This window comes from Platichthys flesus, chromosome 11 (genome assembly GCF_949316205.1).
Source record: "Platichthys flesus chromosome 11, fPlaFle2.1, whole genome shotgun sequence".
Classification (NCBI taxonomy): Eukaryota; Metazoa; Chordata; class Actinopteri; order Pleuronectiformes; family Pleuronectidae; genus Platichthys; species Platichthys flesus.
Genome location: NC_084955.1, coordinates 12,399,592 through 12,421,465, shown reverse-complemented (window position 1 = coordinate 12,421,465; position 21,874 = coordinate 12,399,592). Strand labels below are relative to the sequence as shown.

The 21,874-nt window shown below is 41.2% G+C and overlaps 1 protein-coding gene and 1 long non-coding RNA gene across 4 annotated transcripts in view; one reads left to right on the top strand and one right to left on the bottom strand.

Annotated features, from left to right (window-relative positions):
* deptor (DEP domain containing MTOR-interacting protein) overlaps positions 1-21,079 on the top strand; it is a 30,953-nt gene extending 9,874 nt beyond the window's left edge. For both annotated transcript variants that reach the window (XM_062400161.1, XM_062400160.1), the window contains exons 5-10: positions 2,787-2,965; positions 7,340-7,522; positions 9,037-9,174; positions 11,567-11,637; positions 11,749-11,853; positions 17,264-21,079. In XM_062400161.1, the coding sequence (XP_062256145.1) occupies positions 2,787-2,965; positions 7,340-7,522; positions 9,037-9,174; positions 11,567-11,637; positions 11,749-11,853; positions 17,264-17,386 (799 nt within the window). In that variant the 3' untranslated portion in view covers positions 17,387-21,079. The remainder of the gene's footprint in view (positions 1-2,786; positions 2,966-7,339; positions 7,523-9,036; positions 9,175-11,566; positions 11,638-11,748; positions 11,854-17,263) is intronic.
* On the bottom strand, positions 9,035-15,525 carry LOC133965552 (uncharacterized). 2 transcript variants are annotated; one of them, XR_009923877.1, is made up of 5 exons: positions 15,328-15,525; positions 13,342-13,379; positions 11,728-11,922; positions 9,285-9,387; positions 9,035-9,171 (listed from the first exon to the last, which is right to left on the bottom strand). It is a non-coding gene; the product is annotated as an uncharacterized LOC133965552 (long non-coding RNA). The 2 variants fall into 2 exon arrangements; XR_009923876.1 differs by having other exon boundaries at positions 15,408-15,525.
* Positions 21,080-21,874: the final 795 nt, after the last annotated feature.

Genomic DNA, 21,874 nt, shown 5'->3' with positions numbered 1-21,874 from the left:
GTTAAATAATTAAAAGTGAAACCTAGAAAAAAAGCTGCTTTCATCTTCCTCCATTCAAACCTCCATATCAGGTCGGATGTCTCTGAAAACATATTTTTGAAGCTTCTAACAAAAGTATCTTCTGACTGAATATTCACTTAAACGTTCAACTAATACTTTGACTTGCTCACGGCACTGGATTCCCCCTTAAATAAGCATTGAAATACGAATTTTAAAAAGGGCAACGTGGCTGTAAAAGGGTTGTCACGGTCCCACCTGAGTGTGAGTGCAGGGAAAAGCCTGGTTTTCCCACAACCATGTTTCTACGGCACCACTCTGGCTGGGTTACGTATGCTGAATGAACAACTGCGTTAAATCCAGGTCATGGCAGCTCCCCCTAGTCCCATTTGAAACTATCATGAGCTGTGTACATTGTGTATATACAGTCTGACATCATGCACAACCTACTGTTTTACCATATGTAAAATTCAAGGTGCCACTCTGGATACAGTACAGTCAATCCCTTTGAGCTAACATATCATGATCCTCTTAAATAACATGTTTAACTGGATTAAAAGGCATTAGGCAGGTCCTATGGAACATTATTATCCTTCAACGTTTGTAATATGTTTGCTGCCAATGTGGGTCATCGCAATTGCCCCACTAAACATAATGATCTATCAAGATTTGAAATCTGAACAAGGCTTGTGTTCTGGGGTGTGTGGGCTTGAGGGGCTTAAGCAGACCTGCGCGTGGAGCTCAGATCAGTTATCTTAGATACTCTGTGGTTTAATCTGGGGGCCTCAACTCGGAGCTGATATCTGAAGAATATGTTGTCACATCGGGATCTAGTTTAATGAGGGTTCAATTCTTCTCCTGACATGTGGGCCAACTGCTTTTCTCTGGATCATCAGTCACAGTTTAATGGACCACACTGAGACAAGCTAAAAGAAAGAACAGGCTTGTAAGAAGAGAAGAGGATTTTTACAGGCCGCTCCTGATTTAGATTTTATCAGGGAAGCAGAAGCTGTTCTCCAGGGGCTCTAATGGTTTTGCGGTTATTCAACAAGACATTGAATGTTCTCCCAAGAGCTTTACAAACAATGGACAAACTCATGGCTTCTCCATGGCACAGCGACCTCGCCTGCTGCATACACGGCCTTTAAGTCAGTAAATAGTTCACATAGTGGGGATTAGCTATGCACAAATGCTATTTACGTTATTTCAGAGATTTGAGATAAAACTGCAGAAATCCATGATGACTAATTATTTGAAAACAAACGAAAATAGTCCAGTGTTTTGACTTTTTCCCTTTTTATCCTACATCACTGATTTTGTCTTATGTTCACAATCCCAATCGTCACAGTAAAAAAAGTCTTAAAATTATAATTTGACTGATATTTCTAGAAATTATTTTTGCTTTGCTATTAAACTGTAGCAGGCAAACTTAAAATATATATATTTTCACAATAACATAAGCTATGTGTCAGAATATGTTGGGGTCTGAAGTGACTTTAGCATCTAACTGTTTCCCAGAAATACCGTTAAGAAGATTTTGTTCTTACCGGTTCTCCCTGCCTCACGTAACACACTTAAGTCTGGTATCAACCTTCTCATTTAACTCTCAGCAAGAACATGCACACATTTCCCAATATGTTAAACTATGCTTTGGTAGGTTATCACCTCAAAATGTCACCTCTTCCCTGGAGACTCATATGTACCTGTTTGTTTTGGGAAGAATGTTCAACCGAAATAAAGATGATTGTTAAAGTTTCGCAGCCAGGAGCCTCAAGCTCTATATGATCTGTCCGTTCGTTCCAAATGTTCTAGAAGTGCAATGTCCTCATCTGCCACTTTCACGTTTTACATCCTTCCGAGTCAGACAATGTTCCAAGCTGTACCACTAATCGCCACACTGCTCTTACATCTATAATTAAGTTGGCTGCGTCTCTGTTACACTGTGAGGTGCGTCGATTTGATCGTTCAGTGAATGATTTATAGGCTTTTAAACAGAGTGTGGGAACATAATTTGTGCCAAAAAATTGTACAGTTCAATGCCAGCACACGTTTCGACATACCACTGCAAATGTTTGTTCTTTGTGATCCGTTAAGTTCAGGTGACAGTGTTTGTTTTTAACATAGTCAGCAATTTTGTTCTATTCATGTGTGTACTTGTCTGTTGATGTAGACCGTTCCAAATTGCACACATGCAAAACTGTATTTACTGACATCCACACAGTCAAACGTCCATTGATCGCCAGTGAGGCAGATCTAGAAGATTACTCTTGATGTAATTACCTTGTCATCATGCTAGTCTGGTCTGCCGCTTCGGTGCATTCTTTTTTCGGAATAACATCAATTTAGTTTTAAGATTAACTCTCAGTGACTCTGCTTACTCAGTATGTGGCTTAAGAGCTAATCCAGACTGTGTTACAGTGCAGCGTTTGTGCAATTTGACTGTGCAGATTACATAGTGGGAAGTGGGCAGATCTGCTGGTTTGGAAAAGTTTCCCTGCTGGAAATCCCCTCTACAGAAAGTTTTACAACATGCATAAAAGAATATTTCAGTGAGCTTACATTTTTCCGAAAGGAGGGTATGTGCTCTATATAGCTCTGCTAAAGTCCCTTAGCCACATCTGTCATTAAAATGGAGGCTGCATCCAGAGCTGCAAAACCAGTTCTGTCGGCTAAATTTACTTCCTATGACATGCAATCTCCAACCAACTGTGCTTGGATTACTTTTCAATGCAATGTTGTGAAGTAATATTTAATCAAAGTAATACGAGTTTGCCTTCTTCTCTCCACAGGCTGATGAGCACAGAGAACAGCCTCTTGCAGACGAGAGAGGAGGAGGGCGGGGGGTACGAGCGGACGCTGGTGGCCAATGAGTTCATTGATTGGCTGCTGCAGGAGGGCGAGATGGCGACCAGGGAGGAGGCGGAGAGGCTCGGACGGAGGCTTCTTGAACACGGCATCATTCAGCACGGTGAGGAAAACAGGCCCACTGTTCATGCTGTCTGCGGCCGGCCCACTGAAAACCTTCAATGATGTCAATTGAAAGTTTTCTTTCTTCTATTGTGTTACATAGTTTTCTTCTGTATGTACAAGGTCTGCAAAATTAAAAAGCCCATAGTCAGGTCGCTGACAGGCTGCTAAAATGCTGACTAAAAAGACTGAATAAAAAGACAAAATAACTATGCATAATTTATAAAGTAGCCTATATTATAGTAAACCTAATCACTTACCAATAGGGGAAGAGCCCTGAATCATAGGAAATAACTTCAGCGGCTAGGTAGGTTCATGTTCTTCTGGATGCAGCAGCCATCTTGAATAGCTTGTAAAATTGCCTAAGTCACATGGTTTTTGACATAGGCCATTAAACTACAGGGATAGAATCGCATGATCTGTTCAAATAAGGATGTAGGCAATTTGAGGCGATGATTTAGGCAAAAATTTTGTCAAACTATAAATGTCCCAATCTAGTGTAAAGAAAAAAATTTGTTGAATTAAGATGATCACACACTAGTGAAAACATCACTAGGATAATTTACCAGTAGATCTCTTTCACCTAAATCTTACACACTGACCGTTAACATAAAAACTGCACACAGTATAAGGAGCCACCAGGTCAAGTATTTAAAACATGTAATACCTTTTTGCTGTGTCTGCTTCAATGTGCTTAAGGGACCATTAAATCCTAGTGGAGGTGAAAGAATGAATTGAAGGTGTGATGATCTGTGACCCTCAGTGAGAGTCAAACTAGCAGCGCCTGTACGTATCCCCATCTCACCTCGACTTGATGCTGTTGCAGAGCTCTACTCTGCAGTGTGGTTTCTGATACAGCTCCTCGGGACTTTGCCATTTATAGCGCTGCGTCGCATTTGCTTTGCTCTTTTTGGGTCATGTCATCTGATGATGGCTGTAGACTTATAATATGATTAGAGCCCTATCTGCACAGCGAAATAACTCATTTAACTCAGTCTGTCCAAATCATGTAGGGTTCAGTCTGAGCAGGGCTGCAACAGATGCCAGCCGTAGTGTCATAGATATGTGTCGACGGATCTAACCTAAAAAACCTCACACCTCAAAGTCCCAAACTGGGTTACCATAGCCCAGGGAAACTGGAAACTTTAAAAATGGAAACTTTCAAAGTAAAGCGCCCACTCTCGTCCTCGCCTAAATCTCATTAGAGCTCAGTTTGGCCCCCAGCCATCCTGATCTAACCCACATTATATCTCACTCTGCCTCTGATTAGTGTTTACCAACACTCTAGATTCTCTGTTTAAGTCTCCTGTCTCTGACCTGAGTTTGCTCAGGGATATGAGTTATAGAATTTCCTACACATGAGGAAAAAGTGGCCGTAACGTCACAGGGTCCTTGGAGTTCAACAGGAACCAGGGCTGTCATGTTATCTGTGACCATAGGACAGGATTGTTTGAGCTCTGAAGCCGTTTGGTTCAGATTGGTTTTAAAGCTTCTGTTTTTTAAAACATCGTTAGGTCAAATGTGTCATGTACTCTGTTCGTGACACTTCTCATGTTTGACATTTTGTTTAACTCTTGGCCTGAGTCCTGAATGAGTTTCTGTTGTGTCACCACATGACCTGAAATCTGATTATATGTTCCTGTCTGTGGTTCACACCCATGTATGATTTAATTAGATTGTTTATTACTTATGACTTTAGTCACATGTCCTTAGTGCAGGAGTTTTGTTTTCTCTCATTCAAACACACATGAGCACAGTACATAATACACGTTCTCATTAAAATAGAAACACCAAATTGTGCACACTCATAGAAATCACTCCCCTAAATATGTAGCCTTTTTAATATCAATATCCATAAATGATTCCCTAAGGAATTGGAGAAATTGTCCCAAAATGCCCAATCTCGCAATGTTTAGGAAAGTGATGATATAAATTCCTCGATCTGCTCCTCTGTCCGGATCCATTAATGAATTTAATGAGGGAGATTCATTTCTGCCCTCTCTCCCTCTTCTGCTCCTGCTTCTCCTCCTCCCTTCGCCTGACCGCCCCTCATCACACAGTGGGCCCATCTGCTCTCTCTCATTTCCTGTCTCCAAGGCTGTAATAGAGCTGAGCATCTCCAGGGTACTAGGAATGTAGTGTTCTACAACCCACACACAAACACACACACACACACTTCAGAGTTGTGTCTTGTCGCTTCACTTAGTTAATGTAATACAGAGCTTTATCTGCTTCCTGCTCGCCTTTAGAGACGTAATGGTGTCAACCTCCCAGATGAAATAACCGCACAATGATATATGAGCTGGTCACTACACAGAATGCTACACATGCATTTGTAAAAGTAGGGAGGATAATTGAAGCTACTTTAGTTTGGTACATATATTGTGTTTGCCCGTCCTCAGCTCCCTTGAGAGACGCATAAAATAGAGACCAGAGAACGAGATGACGGACCAGTCTGAATTCCTGCTCCCTGCCCGGCTGTGGGCCGCGGCCACGCATTCACACATGTGATGTATGGGGGGGCAGGTCTGGATGGATCTGCATTGTGTTAGGTTTGTGTGTTTACTGGTCAGACGGACCTGGGTGTGTTTTCTGCAGGCCAGCATGGCAGTTGTTATTCGTATTGTCCAGCTGAATCCCACAATAAAAGACAAACACTGTACGTTGCGGATAATGCCCCACGGGCAAATCAAGAATATGAGGTGGTGAGAGGAGGGCTGCTGTGTCGCCGTGGCAAAGGCATTCGGCGAACAGCATGCTGGGTAAGGCTTCATAAATCTCAAACTGAGACAGCTGGTGTGAAAAGATTTCCCTTAGTCAGTTTAAACTGAACAAGAGAAAGAGCTTCTATAGAAGTTAAGTCAATCTATTACTGAGGAGAGGATAAAGCATGTTAAAGGTCTTTGTTGACAACAGCCTTCCATCCATAGTACATATGACCTGACTGTGGCCAGTGTGTTTCTATGCAGATACATTAAAATGAGCTAAATGACCACACAGTAGAAGTAAATTACAATCATTACGTTTTGACATAATGTGTTCTTGTAGTTTTGACCAGCCAAAGATTGACCACTGCTGTTAACCCTTGTGTCTGAAAATATAGTTTATTTTTATTTTTTTGTGAGGTTAAATGGAAAGTATTGAATGAAATATTTACACATTTAACTTTTTAAAAATGTCAAGTCCTTAACTTTAAAACTCGCTATAGCTCAGTTGAGGAAACTATTTTTCTGACTTAATTACTATTCACTACTAATACTACTGTTACATCATCTTTTGGTTTAAGCATTATTGGTTCAACAAAGGCTACATATGGTAAATGTAGTGGATAGGTCTTTTACTTAACATGAGTCAAGTTAAATGAGAGCAAAAGTCTGCAAAGTTCCAAGCTCTTTGATGCTTTGATGTTTTGATTAAATGTGGGGAGTATCTGAGATATTCAGGAGGATCATGAAGAAGCAACACAACCCTGGGTTTTTTTAAGGCCAGGACACACAAAGACAGAAACAAACATAAGGTGCTCTCGTTCAATGACAATAATGTACTAATTTAAGATGGGTAGAGCACGTGGTTTAATCTCAAAAACCATATCCTCTTACACTTTGCCTCACTTGACTTCCAGATGCTTGTTGAAACTTGGTCTCATGTGACTCCAATGACGTAAATGACTGTCGCTACAAGCGCCAGGAGTGCAAACACCCCCAGAGATTAAGCACCCGGGACTTCCAACCGCTCACTCAAGTTCAACTGCCCTCGATCCAGCTCCTCTTGAATAACAGTGACCTGGATGACTAAGAGTCTTTACTGACACCGTAAACAGTAATTCTCACCCGGTGTCTTAGCACTTCACCGTCCATATCAAATCTTTTCTGTATTTTCCTGTCTCTGAAATCAGGTAATACATTTAAAATCTTAAAAACTAAGAAAATACGAGCATGGTGTGGAAATGCGTTTTATTTTAGCAAGCTTATTGATTTGAAATGAATGTGTACTCTGGCGACTCTCTGGTTCTGCTGGTCTGATCTCTGTCCAGCAGAGATGAACCAGGTCAGTGCTCTCTGCGGTTAGTTTGTTTAGCACAGGTGATCTCAGCTCAGTGGAAAATTTGTTTAGTGCTGCTCACTTGGGCTCAGTCGACGTGTGGAAGATAAATCACATTGTCTCTGAGATATTAAAATATGACTCGCGCTATATAAAATACACCAAAGTAAGGCTGTTCATGTTTTATTGATGGAAATATCATTTTATCTCATGATTTCTATCTCTCTATCTTTTGCATACTGTCTGAAAGAAGAGATTAAATTGTCCAGGAGATTTCCCCTGTCTTTATCAAAATGTATTCATTCTATCCATGTCCGTTCTTTTTTGTCACTAGTCACCAACAAGCATCACTTTGTCGACGGGCCGCTCCTCTACCAGTTTAGGATGAACTTCCGGCGGCGGCGGCGGCTTATCGAGCTCCTTCACGAGCGCGGCCGCAGCATCCCCGAGAGCCACGACAGCCCCTTCTGCCTCCGCAAGCAGAACTCCGACGGAGGCAACACCAGCTTCCTCTCAGGTGAACACCGCACCACGCAGACATGGAGAGAAACTGTACCATCACTACACACAGGTTCAACACTGTATCATAGTGTTTTACACCAAATGGTCCTAAGAGTCTGTCATTTTGACTTGTATCGTATCTTTCAAGCACTAGTGTCTTGTCGAAGTCGGTGTTTGAAGAGAGGAGACGCGGACCCAGAACTTGCAGCATAATAGAATTTATTACACAGAAGTTTCACAGGTCAGACAGGCACCATGGTATGCCCGGAGAAATCACCCAGGCCGAATAGTGAAAATCTGTCTTGACTGCAAGGCAAGGCGTTTTACAGGGAAGTTGTTTACTACAAACCTAGAGATAAAATGACGTCACACAACAGGGCCTTCTGCCTAAATTTGGGAATGTTCCTTATGATTTAGGACCTGCTGAAAACCATCTCTCCTCTTATTATTCCATAGGCAGTTCAAGGATAGTTCAGACAAGGAGAAACAAAATGGAGATAATACTAAAAGGTCTGAATAAAGATTCAAGGAGAGATTCAAGGAGAAATTCATTAGCTGGATATTAACATATCATTTATGGTTTGTAACTGTGCTATGGATATCCATTGGCTGAATAAAAGTAAATGTCATTATGCTTCATAACCATGTTCAAAAGATGTCTTAGTGAAATATACTATACTAGGAACCTGTACTAAGATTTAAACCTGATCGACATCTTTTAGATGAAACTTTTAACCTACATCTATTTTGCTGCTAACTTTTTTTAAGCAAATATTGTAAGAAAAGAAAATAAGGTCAAACGTTCTGTCTCCAGCTCCTCACGAGAGGGGTTGCTACTGTTCTTCATTCAATATTGCTTTAGTTTAATACTCTTGGTCGGCCAGAACGGCAACAAAAATATGCCCCTGGATTCCAGAAAGCTTTGATGAACATTGTTTCACTGCTTTGTGAAATATCAAAGAGAACTTTCAATGAGGTGCTGTTGTTTTGTATTTTCATGTTTAGTCAGTCAGTTTTCTTTTTCTCAAACGCTCCCCTCGGCTGGTTGCTCGTTTTCTTTATCACATGCTCACACACAGTCACGTTAACTGCTGTGCTTTGGGCCACAGTGAAAAGTTGCATGACCCAATAAGTAGTAAAGTCATGTAGTTTCCTAACTTGATTTTTATTTTGGTCGAATCCACTTTCACAACTAGAGAATCCAGTTTTTCACCTTCAGAAAACTGGGATGGTTCATTTTTAGAGCTTCATAACCAAGCAATGGTATCACCTGAATATACTGCTGGTAGAATATACTGCTACTGAAGACATTTTTTTCTTTTCTTGAAAGAACTTGTAAACATCACTTATCTAAAAGTGGTTCCTATGAAAAATGGCTTAAAATAATTGTTTATTCCCACCAGATGAGTTTATTCTAACTGGAGGGGTTATCTGACTTGTCTATACACTGCTATCCACTCTAGTTCTTTCTCACGCGGCTGTTTTTGCTTTAGTCCAACATCTCTCCCTCTCTGTCTCCCTCTGTCTCAGTGAGTCCCACTAAAGAGATAAAGGTGGTGGTGGGAGTCCGCCGGAGCAGCATGAGCAGCAGCTGTGGCAGCAGCGGTTATTACAGCAGCAGTCCTACGCTCAGCAGCAGCCCACCTGTCCTCTTCAACCCCAAATCTGGTACGATGACATGCAAACACACAGAGTCTTAGTTTGAAGAGCATACAGTACATCTTCAGGTTCTTTGTGTTATTTGCTTTGTCTGTGACATTTTTAGAAAATCGTCTTACGTTTGAATATGTTATCCACAACACCAGACTTCCGACAGCAGGGATGTTGCAACAGGGTTGGCAAAACTAGGCAAATTGCCTATGGCCCCAAGCGGAGATGGTCCTGAGTTAATCCACAACAAAGACAATTTAGTGATGATATATTCTATGATCCGCTCTGAACAGGAAACTGCAATGACTGAAACTCCCTAACTAGGCCCTGTGTCACGAGCATTCTCCTGAAAGCTTTATTAATTTAGATATTTGGTTCAAACAAGAATGTCTGAATGAGTGCACCAGGGAGGATTACTTAAATGTTACCACTCTATACCATTATTTATAAATAGGCACTATGTAGACTTTGATAGTAAAATATTTGTTTCAAGATTGGAATGATGTGGTTTGGAATCAAGTGTTCCTTGGGTTTGGTTTGATGTTGGAGCCCTCGAAGTCAGGGTTATAGCACAAATGATAAATCTCACCTCCTGGTATTCAGTCCATCACAAACTGTGACTTCACAACTTGTAAAAATAAATATTGATGTGAGTTTAGATGACTTCATGTTGACTTCAGAGGAAGACAGACGTGCTGCACTTGGGAGGGGATCATCGGGAACTTAATCATTGGAGAAGTTCCGCTTTAACTAATGCATGGAGAACTGAATGAAGAAGTGACGCCTTTCTGTGTGTGCTTGTGCTTGTGCGTGTGTGTGTGTTTATGTGTGTGTGTATATATGTGTGCGTGTATACTGTGAGAGGTTTCCTTTGCCGCGTCTAATCTGAGCCCTCACAAACACCATACACAATGAACAGGAAAAGGAAGGCACACTCTCACGTGAACACACACACACATACACACACACACACACACGTGCACGCTTGAACACAAACACTTACCATCTTCCTCGTATTAACCATAGTGCTTGTGTATCACTTGATGGGAAGCTAAGGATTCCAAAAATATGAAGCATTCTAATTAGTCAGTACAAAGGTTCCCCATGAATGAGGAGGTTTGTGCCTCGTGTGATATCTGGTTTGAGTGTAGGAAATATTTTTTAAAGAGCCCAAGTGGCTCATTAAGCACATAAACTGAGGCCATAGGCTTTATAAAGGCTGTGTCGTCAGGTTTGAGGATAAGTGGATATAATGTTAAACACGGCTCCTTCACAAATACTCCGAATGAACAAGGTCTCTAGTTTTTAGCTGATTCACCACAAAATGAGTAGTTCAGCACATTGACTGTTGTTAAAAGATGGACGATGCATCTCAGCTTCCTCAGGGTATGAACGCCGCCCATCTTGGGCATTTGAAGTCAGAGCCGGTGCTGTCGGGATCAGGGTACGGAGCCACGCCCTGCCAACTCAAGTGCTCGGCCAGAGTCAGTCTCAGCCATCAATCATGACTTTTCACCTTGTTTACACAGCATCAAACAACTAATTAAAACCAAACTTATCAGAAAAACACTTGAACTCAAATCACTGTGATAACAACTACCTAAAATAACAGAAACCATCTTGTCTTTTACTTCAATAAAACAGTTGTTTGTCCATTGATGTTTGAAGGTGCAACAGCCCACATTTACTTTTCTTGTCAGTCACATCACGATGCTTATCAGCGATGATACATAAAGGCTCCGTGTGTGTGTCCTGCACCCTGACCATGACCTGACAGGCATTCAGCCAGGAGGAGCCACCCTGAAGGACAAAGTCTACTATGTGATCTTTATTTCTTTTATCTAAGAGGAATAAATGATCGTCGGTTTCACGTTTTTTAGTTCTTTCTGAGTTGCTGTTTTAATATAAGAATTGTTTCAGGTGGCCTAGACACTGTTTCAAAATGATTGATAACAAATGGTACATAAACACAGAGAGATACGGATTCACACAGACATGCCTCATTTTTCATTTCCATTTCATATGATATCACAAGTTCTCAAGAGCATCTTATTTATTATAGTATGTATAAATGTAGAGAATGTATACATTACCTATTTTGAAGACAGCAGACTTCCAGTGAAATCCCGTGTTGGGTCATATTGAAGTGAGTTATGGTTAAAGGAAGTTGGGGGAGGGGAAGGGGAGCTGTACTGCTTCAGGAAGCCGCACCCCCCCAGTCTCATTAGCATGTGCAACTTCTTCACACAAACACGCAAACACACACAGACACATTTTGAACAACAACATGATGTCATTGAACTTTAGTTTGTGCCGTATCCATTTGTATACCTGCCTATATGTGTTATATATGTGGTCATGTCTGATTATGTTCTATCAATATCATGTCTAACGTTGTTTTTCTCAACAGTTCTGAAGAGACAAGTGAGTCCGGAGGAGCTGCAGACGCCAGGAGGACCTTTTCTAAAGAAGACTTTCACAGTACGATACACACACACACACACACACACACACAGGCAAACACAGGCAAACACAGGCACACACATTAAAAACCGTGGAATGTCGTCTCACTGTGTTCTGATTGCTCCTCAGATTGTAGGCGATGCTGTGGGCTGGGGCTTTGTGGTGCGAGGCAGCAAACCCTGTCACATCCAGGCGGTGGACCCCGGTGGACCTGCAGCTGCAGCTGGCATGAAGGTACGACTGAGAGAGAATCATAGCGTCTTGAATGTTTGAAAACTCACCTGGGCTCCCGTCTGTTCATCCCTGGGGAAAAGGAATGGAGAAAAGAAAGGAAGTTAGATAATATAGCTTGAAGTTAAGAAGAAGGAAGGATAGGTACACGGATCGAGTACAGCATATAAAAGGTGGAGGGATGAACAAAGAATAAATCCTTTTTCTTGGTTGGTGACTTGGCTGCAAAGACGCATGTGTGCATTGAATAGGAAATTCATTGTTTTCATTTCACTGTAAGGGTTGTTGTCTGGAATGTGCATGTTCTTCCACCAAACCTCCTTAAACCAGTCATTATCTGCTCTCCAAAACCACCTTTACACGTCCCAGAGACAACCTGTCATGAAAAGGCAGCGTGAGGAGGATGATGGGAGATGTGATGGGAGAATCTATAGAGAGAGCAGTGAAAAAAGCAGAAAATAAAGTCAGGAAAGAGGAAAGCGGGGAATCTGTGGTTTTCGCTGCCACAGCTGGCATGAAGGTATGAAAGGAGAGTTAGAGCGAGGAATCCTGGGAATGCAAAGCCTGGCGACTTTAACCACAACATGGGGAGGGAGGAGAGAGCAGGGAGTAAATGAAAGGAGCAGCAGGAGCCAGGAAGAGGAGCAGAGAAGCATGTGACTTAGAGGGGAAATCAGAAGCACATAATAAACAGTTGGCTGTGCTTAATTGATCATTAAAGCAATATTTAGCACTGCTGGACGTTTTCATTAGGCGTTTAAAAGGGCTTTCAGGATACAAAGTGTCTGAAATTACGTTGTCTTTGAGTTTAGAAAGGAAACTACAAGGAGCTAAAAGTTTATATACACACAGTGTGTGATTATTAAATCCTAGGGGAAAAATACTGCAAAGCTGCTTCTTATTCTCTCCATGACGGTGGCAAAATTAATTCAAGATTGTGGTTTTTCAGTTTTGAGCAGGACTTGTTGTATTTATGTTCTGATTTTGTAATACTTTCCCTCAAAACCTTGCGCTTGTATTCAAATAGCCCCCGTTTGTGCTTAGATAGATTAGAAAATGTAAACTTGTCAACACTTCACCTTACTTTCATGGACTTTTTGTACAAAAACAATCCACGAGCATAGGATCAATTTGAGAGCGGGCGCACAGAAGCAGCTTGAGCAGGAGAGGAGAGGAGCTGAAGCTGGAGCGCAGGAAATCAATCCAACCCCCTTAATATCTGAGTGCAAATTTGAGCACAAGTAGAGCAAATGTAAGCAGAAGTAGAGGCTCTTTGAGTGTGAGTCCAGGGGTTTAGGTGGAAGCATTAAAAAATCTGATTGGGACATCTGAAACTAAAAGATAGAGAGGATGTTAACTCCGAGTGAGGCCAGAGAGAAGACACATGAAATGAGAGAAAAGAGTGGAGGAGGAGGAGGAAGTAGGGGGCTGAGCTTCAATATTAGCACTGAAAGAGGAAACAGAAAATATAATAACAATAATAATCCTTACATTTCAATAGGGCCTCACTTTCTGTCAGTGCTCGGGCCCTGAAAAATAAAATAACATAAAATGAATCGCCGCGGTCTGCTTCTGCGCAGGAGGTAAATATATATATTTTAAAAATTAAATTAAAAACAACAACAACAAAAATGTATAATAACAAAAAGCCATTTTATTTACCTGAAAAAATAAATAAATCCGTACAATTTAAATAGGGCCTCACTGTCTGTCAGTGCCTGTCACTGTTTGGGCCCTAATAATATCGCTTATTCCCTGGTTACTGTTCACAGTTTTTTCTTCTTATTTGACAATGGAAACACCTTTAATGAGAAACTGTCAGTCATAAAAGCGTGCACCCTCGTAAAGTGCGTGTTTGTTGTCTTTGTGGATGCAATAAGCTCTCTTGCACCGTGTGACCTTTGTATGTGTTTACCGTGAGGACATCGAGCTAACAGTTCTACTAAAGATCCTGTAATTTTTACATAAATGTGTTGTTTTTTTTAGATTTAGATTAAGATGTTGATCTTTCATGTGCGGCCCAAAATGTCTAACCACGAGGCCTTTTAAAAATAATAATAAGCTGAAACCTGAATATCAGCTTTGAGGTATCATCATCATTATCCCGGATTAAACTGTGAGCATACAGCAGTGTGTGCAGGTTCGTTCCTCCCTCTTGTTCTCACCTCACCTGACGACTTTTATGTATGTGTAATTAAGCAGTAAAACACTTCAATGGGGGGGGTGGGGGGGGGGGTGGTGATGCCTTGTTGGCACCACAGTCCATGCAACAGGCCCGAGAAGAAGCCGGTTACACCCACTGACCTCAGAGGGCTGGTCTCATCAAACACTCGGCACCTCCCGCTACACACAGACACATACATCAGCATTGTCTGACCATAATGGATTCCAGCACTTATGTAACTGTCTAACACGCCGCTCTTAGAGCCACTTCTAATGCACTTTCACAAGGCGGCAGGTAGAGCAGGGCGTGTGTGTTTGTCTCTCTTTGTCTCCATTTGTGCGTTGTGTACTGTGACTGTTTGCACACCGTTATGTGTGGGAACTGAAATGTTTTGTGCAGTCTTGTCACCAGGGCGATGGAATTATCAGTCTCCTCCTCGATTTAAACCATTTTAAACGATCCAAGATTGGAAGCTTTAAAGTTCAGACAAATCAGGAATTTGATTGTAATAATATAATTTACATTCAGGACCTTTAAATTCTTTCTTTGAGTATATTGATTTTGCAAAAACACAATTATGATCCGTCAAGGCCGCAAAGAACAGAAGATTAAAAAAGTCTAATGGTCAAATATTCATCTGCTGTGGTTTGCTCCCTTATTGAGATGCTCCTGGGGTCTTGTTCTCTCTCTGAGAAGTTGCCAGGCAACCAGCTGACTCCAGGAAGTCGCTGCTCCTGGCCAAAAATAATCCTGTTCTCTGTCTTCTGTTTAATATGTGTCTGTCACATATAACAAACACGACACAGTGAGTTAATTAGTGAGCTCGACACCAGACAGGCACTGTGTGGATTCATCAACACTGATAAAACTCTTTTTCATATATTCACTGTAGATGGGTTTGTAAACACAAAGCCAATGTAAATAGACTCTACAAACACAAATGTAAATCCAAATGAATACGACCATGCAACAGTAAGTACAGCCTCTTCTGCTTGTGTAACTGTTTGGCTCAGATACAATCCGACAACGTCCAGTTTTATGAATCCAGTTTTGTTTTTTTTTATGTGGAAATGAGCCACACTGAAAACTTTGAAGCCTGCTTCTCCACTGAGCCTGGTATGTGTCGCACTTACCTTTGGAAAGAGACAGAGGAACTATTTCCTCCTGTTTCCAATCGTCACGCTAAGCTGAGCTACAATCTCCTGATTTAACAAGCAGACACAATATGTGACATCGACCTGTTATTTTGTTCTCCGCTATACAAAACAATAACGCATGTTTTTACAAATGTTCAAACTATTTTCCTTGAACACCTTATCAAGCTGGGAACCTTCGTGCAAGGGGCTCGTATCGAAGCACAGCCTCGGAGAGTTTTTTCCAGAGCACGACCAACATCTCCATCGCAGCTCACAGTTCTCACTGCATGTCGGTCGAGGATCTCTGCGCGGCCTCGCCACATGTGAATGTTGATTCTCCCTCCTCCGTCCTCTCTCTGTGTTGGTGCCTGGCTCTTTTCCTTTCTCCGTGTGGGAGAGAGCTCTTCTTTTATTAACCCCCCGAGTGCCAGGAGCCATTGGGTCCAGCTGGGCCTCAGCCAAGACCAACAACCCCACAGCCTGAAAGGAGAGAAGCGTCAGTGGGAGAGAAAGAGGTGGAGGGTCAGGAGGGAGCTTGAAAGCAAAGGTAGAGCCGAGAGAGAGAGAGAGCGAGAGATAAATGAATAGCAGTGGAGAAAAAGAGCGGGCATGACGGACAGTCCTTCTGACGTATGTGAAGCAGTGTGATGCATAAGCAGAGGTTTGGATGTGATTATAGTGAGAGGCTGAAATTCCTCTGCAGCACAGGATTAACAGTCGGGGCTATAATTTTCCCTCTCTCCTTCCCTCTATCACTCTTAATCTGTCTTCCCACTTATTCCCTCTGCCTATTTTGATCCCTCTCTTCCGGAATCACTGCGGAGAGACGGAAATTGATGTAAAAAAACGTAATATGTTGAGGTTTCTCTTCCCTCTGCACTTATTGATTTATGGGCAACACAATAACGTGCCTTCCAACATGCATGAAGCTTTTATCGGCATATCCTTTTGGGAAACATTTGCGAGCCAGTGAAGTTGTGTGTGTGAGCCTTTAATAGCGTCCACAAAATAGAAAACACCCAAACCATAACAGCAGCAAGAACGACAGCATCATGTTGCAATAGCTGCAAGGCAGCAGGTCTTATTTTTATCGGAGCTGCTGAGTTGGAGCGGTGGTTAAATGGCGATAAGGGAGGTGGGGCCCGTGCAGGCGTGACGGGAGAGTGACCGGAGCGTGATCGTTGTGTTGTGCCTGGTGTCGTTCAGCCACAGTCAAGTGTCAAGTTATCAGTGTTTGTGTGGCGGAGCTGCGAGTGTGTTGCAATTTCTCTCCCAGGTCACAGCCGCTTTCTCTCATTCCTCCTCCTTCCTCTTGATATTTCTTAAAGGAGTACGCCAACAAAACAAATTAATCATCTGTCAAATGCTAAGCTGGAGGCTGGAGAGGTGATAAGTGAACACACCGGCATGAACAATAACAGTAGAGATTTAAAGTTTAACTAAATGTTTAACAGAATAAGCCACTAGCTCTGACGTGGGCTTGAAATGTGATCCTGAAAGATCCATGAATTATGTTGTAAAATGCCTTATCTCGTAATGATACAGAAAAAAAAAATATCCCAGATCTGCCCCCTGATCCGGATCTACACTAAAATTGTATCGGTCCTTCCCTGAGCCATTCCGCATCCGACCCAAGAGGTTTGGTGGAAATATTCTCAGTTGGTTTTGTGTCATTTGACTTTCAAACAAATATACAAACCAAACCACAAACAGTCAGGGGATTAAAAAATATAACCCCCTTGGTGGAGGTACTTATCCTCATTAACTCTGCCAAGGAGTTTATGTTTTTACTGCCATATGTCTGATTATTAGCAGGATCGACTACATTTCTTCAAACTTGGTGGAGGGGATGGATAACGTGAGGCATTTTTCAATATTATTGTTAATTTATAAAGGAATAATTTATGGACCTTGATGGGATAATCTGGCATCTCTAGGGGTCCGATATTTGAGTCTGTGCAGTTTGGTGAAGCCTGATTGAATTGAATGTGACTGTTGGGCCTCAGCCGGAGGTTTGCGCTCCAGTAAGTGCCGTTCTAGTTCTTGACACCTTGACAGTATTCCAGCCAAACCATTGAACACCTCTCCCCTCTCTCTGCCCGTCTTTCTCCAGGTGTGTCAGTTCGTGGTGTCGGTGAACGGCCTGAGCGTCCTCTCCCACGACTACCGCACCGTCAGCAGCCTGATCCTGACCGGACCCAGGACCATCGTCATGGAGGTGATGGAGGAGGTATAAGTCTGAGAAGAGCCATGAGAGAAAGTCTCACAGAAGATCAGTGTGATAATAACGTGGGGGACTTGAAGGTTTCCGACTTGACCTCAGAACCACACAGACAGAGAGAACCGTAGAGGACTTGAAACACACACCCACCTTTCTGACCTTGTTTGGTGAAGGTGGACGACGGAGAAACAGTGTGTGTCAATGTGGGTGTTCACGTCGGGTAAATGACTCAACCCGCGGGTCAATCATACAAGTTCGAGCTTTTCTTTTGAATTTAGGGGCAAGTGCTCTACAGAGAGAGAGAGTGCTTGAGCCGCCACCTCGGCAGACGTTAAACCAGCGGCTTCATTGTGACTCTCACTCTTAATGAGGAGGCCCCAGACTTGATGTGCGAAGAAGGAAAACGTAGATTACACCGAACTGGATCGTGAATCAGTTGCTGGACAAGTCCGAGGACGTGAAGCACTGTTTTTTCTCATTAGAACCTGGAGCTAAAGAAGTCAAAGCTGAAACGTTCACAATAGGGAAGAAGATTTCATGTTGACACTTTGAGTGACCTCTCCCCCACTTAGTTTCCAACCATGGACTGGAGCCTTCTGATGACACAACGCTGCCCTCTGCTGGGGTGAACAGGCAGACACAGAGAGGGAGAACAATTACTGGATCATCATACAGTAAATCACAGATCTTAGGTTTCGGGGTGTAATAGTAATTTTCTTTACGAGGGAATCATCATTTTAAAAAGAACAAAACACATTTTTTTAAGCCTTGTCGTATGAAATCCCCACAGACATATTCATTTCTGCACACTTGCTAATTTGTTGGTGTACAATGCAGTGATAATCTGCATGAGACATTGCCAGGCACAATGTACATAGACATTATGCACAGACAAACAAAAGAATGAACACAAAAATTGTGTTTATGCGATGAAGCCTCATAAATGTCATGAGAATATCTTGCAACTAATTGTTTTTTAAAAGGATTAATTTCCTTTTTATTTTAGGGTGACGCCTGATATACAGACCTTAAACTTACATAATTATTTGTAAGAGCTTGTTTGAGAGTTAATATTGTTTGTTATATTTACTGCTGAGAGGCTCTTTGCTCTAAAACACCCTTTGGAAATATTGCTAAGAAATGTTACACTTATCGACTTTAAAAAATAAAATACACCAGTGGCAATTGCTTATAAATCCTGTTATTGGAGCCAAGGTGTGTCAACCGCCTTTCCTGGTAGACTTCACAGTAAAAGCATAGAAAAACAGGTATTTTATTGACCATTTGATTATAGATATTGTATTGACAGTATATGTTCTTTGATGTTTGATGACTATTAAAGAGTAGAATCAATATGAGTGCATAAGAATTCAGAAAATAATCAAGATAGAAATGTCCAAAATCTCAGATTTTAATATCAACCATTACTTCACTGATGTTATAAAAGTATTTTTTTCATTTGAAAATTAACACGGTGACACATGCAAGTTACAGGATTATGAATCTGTCCAGCTTTGTGTGTCAGGTGTCTATTTTGGTCCAATTGCGATGCAGTGATTGTAGCTACAGTCAACGTTTGATTCGTTTAATTAGCTTAACATGGAAAATCTCATAAGGGAACATTTTTGTTACATCATTAATGAGCATTATTAACTCTAAGCAATTCATTTAATTGACTAAAGCACTTAGGTAAGGCTCTCCTTTTTGGAATAACATTTAGAATTTAAATATTTAGATGTACTTAAACCATATCATATTAAATCTGACATCCTAATATGAAACGATAGTCTCCCGCTCGCCCCACAATCCTGTTCTCCTTCATCATCTGTGTGAGGTAATCACATGTGCAGGAAATTGTGCAGTAAAATGTAAACAGCTAAACACAAGCTTTTTTAATGGTAGTGTTTCGGTAATTGAAGTTGTTGGTGTTTGTGAAATTTGGTGTGTAGTCTCTTGTCTGAGTAGTTTTTGGCCCCTTAAAATTGAGCACACGCTCCCAAGCAACAGACAATTGCTGAGAGAAACACATTTGCTCTTGTGCGTCTGTAGTGATGTCCAACCACGCAGACAGGTCCGAGGAATGTTAAAAGTCACAAATAATTGTTCTTTTTGTTATTTGTGATTTGGTTTGTCCAGAGTCTAGATCCTGAGTTTACTGAAGGTTCACTGGTTTAAAGCAGATTAGAAGTTCACACAAATGCTATTGTTCATCCGAAATTAACTGTATAATATTTACTGTGTTAAGTAAATTACTGTGCTATGATGTGTTTATAATGAAAAGATCAAAGTTGAATCTATATAATGATAAAAAGGAGCATGATGAGTGATGCTCATACAGTCTGTGTCTGTAAAGCTGAGTAGACACTTGTGAACTGCGCCTGCTTCACTGGATTTGTGCTTAGTTTAGTCCTGCAGTGAGATTATTTCAGATAAAGTAAATAACCTATATACTGAGATTTGTTTTCTATTCAAGGTGAACATGTATTCAGGGCCTCTTCGTTGCCAAACATCAACGTCTAAATACATCAAGTAACATCACACTGCCTCAGATCGTGTCCTCAGTGACTTATTCACTGGTGTTCTCTCAGTGTGCGTTGGTGTCGTGAGCAGTGAAATGCATGATTCCTGTAAATCTGTGCTCATGTAGCGTTAGCTCCAGATCCAGAGTACCTCTTCAGTCCATAGCTACTCGTAGGAATGTATTATTGGACAAATCATTTCAGAAGTAAGGTCCATTTGGACCTTTTTATAGAAGTCTCTGGTTCCACATGCTCTCTGTGCCGTTGTCCAGGTTACAGCAGGAAGAAAGCTGAACACAAATTCCTCAACTCAATAAATATAATATTTTCAATCTTCTCAGAGGCTGCTGATATTCTCTGATAACCTTATGACCTTTTGTCGGACCTGTTGTTGGATGATGCCATAAAATGATCTGTGTATATTGTGTATGTGTAAAGTTGATATTTTCCATATGGGGGGCTATCGCTGCATTTGAGGAGCAGATGTCAGGGACCCTGGATACAAAGATTTCAATGTTCTTCTTTCATACTATTTTCAGCAGCTCAAAATCACCCGCTCACCCGGGACTTGTCAAAAACTCACCCGGCCTCAGTTTGTAATTTCTCAGTTTCTGTGCTTGGAAAATGATCTGCTTAACGGGTTCGTTGATTGTCGAAAGAGCTCTTTGTGGTTGTGTTAGGCTGAAAAGGGTTCACAGACTGCACATTTGCCTTAAGATCTTGTTTTGCTGCTAATCCCAGTTGGTTGTCATCTCATCTCTTGCTCTGTTCCCAGCTCTGTTTTCTCTGACTTTGTGTATTAAAAACAAGCTGTATCAGGTGATCTATGGACAATCAGTGTTTTACGGACACCACCTTTTAAATGACACACTCTGGTTTCGAAAGCAACGGTGACGGATTGTATTTTGTATTCCATCACCCTCCTCCTCTTCATCGTGGTGTAAGTTTTGCTCACCGCATTCAACTACAGGGATTTCTTTCTTCTTTATGCCCGCATCATGAGGTCGGAGTGAGAGGGCGAACATTTTCACAACAGGCACAGCTGTGTGTTTCTTTCTTTATTTTTTCTTCACTATCAGAGTTTGAATTCTGGTTTGAAGACGATTATAAGACGCCTGTTGAAGCTCATTCTGATGTTCTAATGTATTAAACAGTTAATCAATCATTGATTAAAATGGATCTGATTCTTCTCTGTGTTTGTGGTTTCATCTTCAGATATGTTTGAATTATTTTCACATGATGATTGTCTCGAGTCAGGATCACATTTAATCATCACACAAAAGCAGATATTTTATATACATACAAATAATCAGAAATTTCACAGTTTGGGATCTGTCGGTCCCGGTAGAATAGAAAGTCTTATAACATGTTTTAAAGTCCTTTAGATTATAACTATCATTACTGGAAATTTTAAGAGTGTCGTAGTAATACACAAAAAATAATATATTTTCTTTTTCTTTTAATTATTCATTAATTTAAATGGATTCAAATGCACCCAATTTAGCTGAACGGCTAAATAGCCGTTAAATTGGGTGCATTTGGGTGCATTTTATTTTGAAAGTCCCTTGTCCTGCTGTTGACATGCATCCTGGAGTGTTAGTGCAATAAAATCATGTTACAATAGATACCATAGGTAAAATGTTTACTAAATTGTTGCTGAAAATTGTATTGTCCAGGTAAATACATTACAAAATCAGTGATGACCATGTTGGTTCTCTTAACATCTCTTAACACTGCATTTAAATGTACAATAACCAATAAGAGAAGGACAAGTTGTCGACCATATCGTGACAAAGGGTAACAAGTGCACATTCATTTGAAGGGGTTTCAAGCTATATTGGGGGGGGGGGGGGGGGGGGCACTAACCTATAGGACATGATTCTGAAAATATGCAGTACAAGGGAAATCTGAAAACTTTAAACTAATCCCTACATGTTAACACACATTGAGCACACGCTTTTCTTAGATGCACGTCTAAACATTG